This window comes from Geospiza fortis, unplaced genomic scaffold (genome assembly GCF_000277835.1).
Source record: "Geospiza fortis unplaced genomic scaffold, GeoFor_1.0 scaffold172, whole genome shotgun sequence".
Classification (NCBI taxonomy): domain Eukaryota; kingdom Metazoa; phylum Chordata; class Aves; order Passeriformes; family Thraupidae; genus Geospiza; species Geospiza fortis.
This window is the reverse complement of record NW_005054309.1, coordinates 230-2,221: the sequence shown is the minus strand read 5'-3', so window position 1 is coordinate 2,221 and position 1,992 is coordinate 230. Positions and strand designations below refer to the sequence as shown.

The 1,992-nt window shown below is 38.2% G+C and overlaps 1 protein-coding gene across 1 annotated transcript in view; it reads right to left on the bottom strand.

Annotated features, from left to right (window-relative positions):
• The window catches only part of LOC102032325 (arf-GAP with coiled-coil, ANK repeat and PH domain-containing protein 2-like), a gene marked incomplete at its 5' end in the record, with an annotated part of 12,848 nt that extends 11,156 nt beyond the window's left edge, over nt 1-1,692 (bottom strand). Inside the window, 2 exons of the mRNA XM_014312256.2 lie at nt 121-305; nt 1,598-1,692. Coding sequence (XP_014167731.1) covers nt 121-305; nt 1,598-1,692 — 280 coding nt within the window. The remainder of the gene's footprint in view (nt 1-120; nt 306-1,597) is intronic.
• Nucleotides 1,693-1,992: the final 300 nt, after the last annotated feature.

The window sequence follows — 1,992 nt, the reverse complement described above, 5'->3', positions numbered from 1 at the left end:
CAACCCATTAAAAAACCAGATTCCATAGTGTCTGCACGAGGCAGAAGTCAATTAATATAAAAATATGTTACCTTAAAAAGAATATGGGTAATACAGCTAAGGAAAGAAGTGTGTAAATACCTTTGTGGGATGCTGCACCTTGTTCCCCTGCCAAAAGGGATTTTTCAGGGCCACTGTGCCTTTTCTCTTCCTGACTTGGAGGCAAAACTTTTGTTCCAGGCTCAGGCAGAGGTACTGATGCAGCTTGCTTCTCTACAAACTTTCTTTCCACATATTTTGCTCTGATGTATGCCTCCTTCTCCTGCCTGTCATACACAAAATTCCTGGAGTTAGTAAGCTAATATTTTAGTATTTTCATGTATTAAAAGAATATCTATTTTGCACTAAAGTCAGTAACCAAAATTGTAGTTTGGCATTGCACATAAGACACACCTATAGCACGTTGTCAGAAAGATGCAAAGCACACTGTCACTTTCTGGATTCTTGATTAAATTTTGCATAAGGCTCAAAAGAAAGTAATTTTGTTAAGTTCACAAACATGTATTTACTTTCAGACAGAGACTTTGGAAAGTGGTATGTGGAAGAAATAAGCATTAGTTACTCTATGTTACCTGTATTAAACCTTTATACATGTTTACATTGTTAATAACCTACTAATAAACCGATATTTAGTTTCTTACGTAAATCTAAACTGCAGCATTTGTTACAGGAACATTAAGATTACACAAGAAAACAATAACAAGCCCTAGGTAGGCACAGCCATCAGTTCCATATCACATACTGAAGTATTTTTCCTTGTAACCTGAGGTTATCAGCTTAAAACACAACAGCAGTTGTGTCAAACTGATAAAAGGGGCTGTAATTATTGCATTGAAACTGCTGAAAAGCAGTTACCACTAGAAGGAATATCTAGCAAATCTCCTACTTTGTTTACATTATCATCACTGTCTCCAAGTTGCCAACACTTCATAAAATGCAGCTTTCTATACTATAAAACTGCTGGGCAGCAAGCAGCACAGAACTGGAAAGGTAGTAAAAAAGCAAGTTTTAAGAGCCTATACAGCAGCACAAAGCACTGGGAATCTACCTTCAAACACAGATTAGCATCAGAGAAATAGAAGACAGCAGTACAGTGATTTGAAGGCTGCTGTAAAGCAGCAGAGCTCATGTACAATGTAGGTAGGAAGATGAGAACATTCTGAGGAACAGGGAACAAAAGTCAAATGGGGGAACAAAGTCACTGTAAACAAAAGGAACAGCCACAGGCTCCTTCCAGGAGCACTCACACACCAAGTACAGCTGGCTGAGCTGGTACCCAGCAGAGAGTAAACAAAATCCACATGTCCACAGTGATGCTCTAGAGCTGTCATCAAAAGGAGGGAGTGAGATCACAAAAAGAACAAATGAACAGCAGAAGCAGAAGGGATCAAGAGAAGGAATGTCCAATAAAGAGAGAGAGAGTGAGAAAAGGGAGAGATACAGGGAAATGAGTACTTTAAAGGAGTGTAACACAGTTAAGTGGCAGCAGCTTTTACAGGGGGAGGCTAAGGGAAACAACAATAAAAGGAAGCAACGGGCACTGCTGGTAAAACACTACCTTTGACTTCCAGATTGTGGCTTCTTTACTCCCACTTTTTCCAACTTCGCTTCATATATTCTATTTATAACATCATTTCCCAATTCACACATAAGCTATAAAGCAAAATGAGAAAAACTCAAATATAGTTGCAAAAAGCTTTATCTACCTAATTCAGTTGTTTTTAACCTCACTCAGCCTATATTTACAACTTAGTGTTTTCACTGGTAAAAGTACACTAACAGAAATAAGCCTGGGTTTATATGATAATAAAGAAACAATCAGTGAATAGAGAGACCAAATTCTGAGTAAGGTAAGAAAAAAATCTAGTCACTCTTAAAGTGCCTGAAAAAAAACCCCACCAGAATGACACCTGCAGGCCTCATTAACAAAGGTGCTTTTCCACCAGCTTTGCT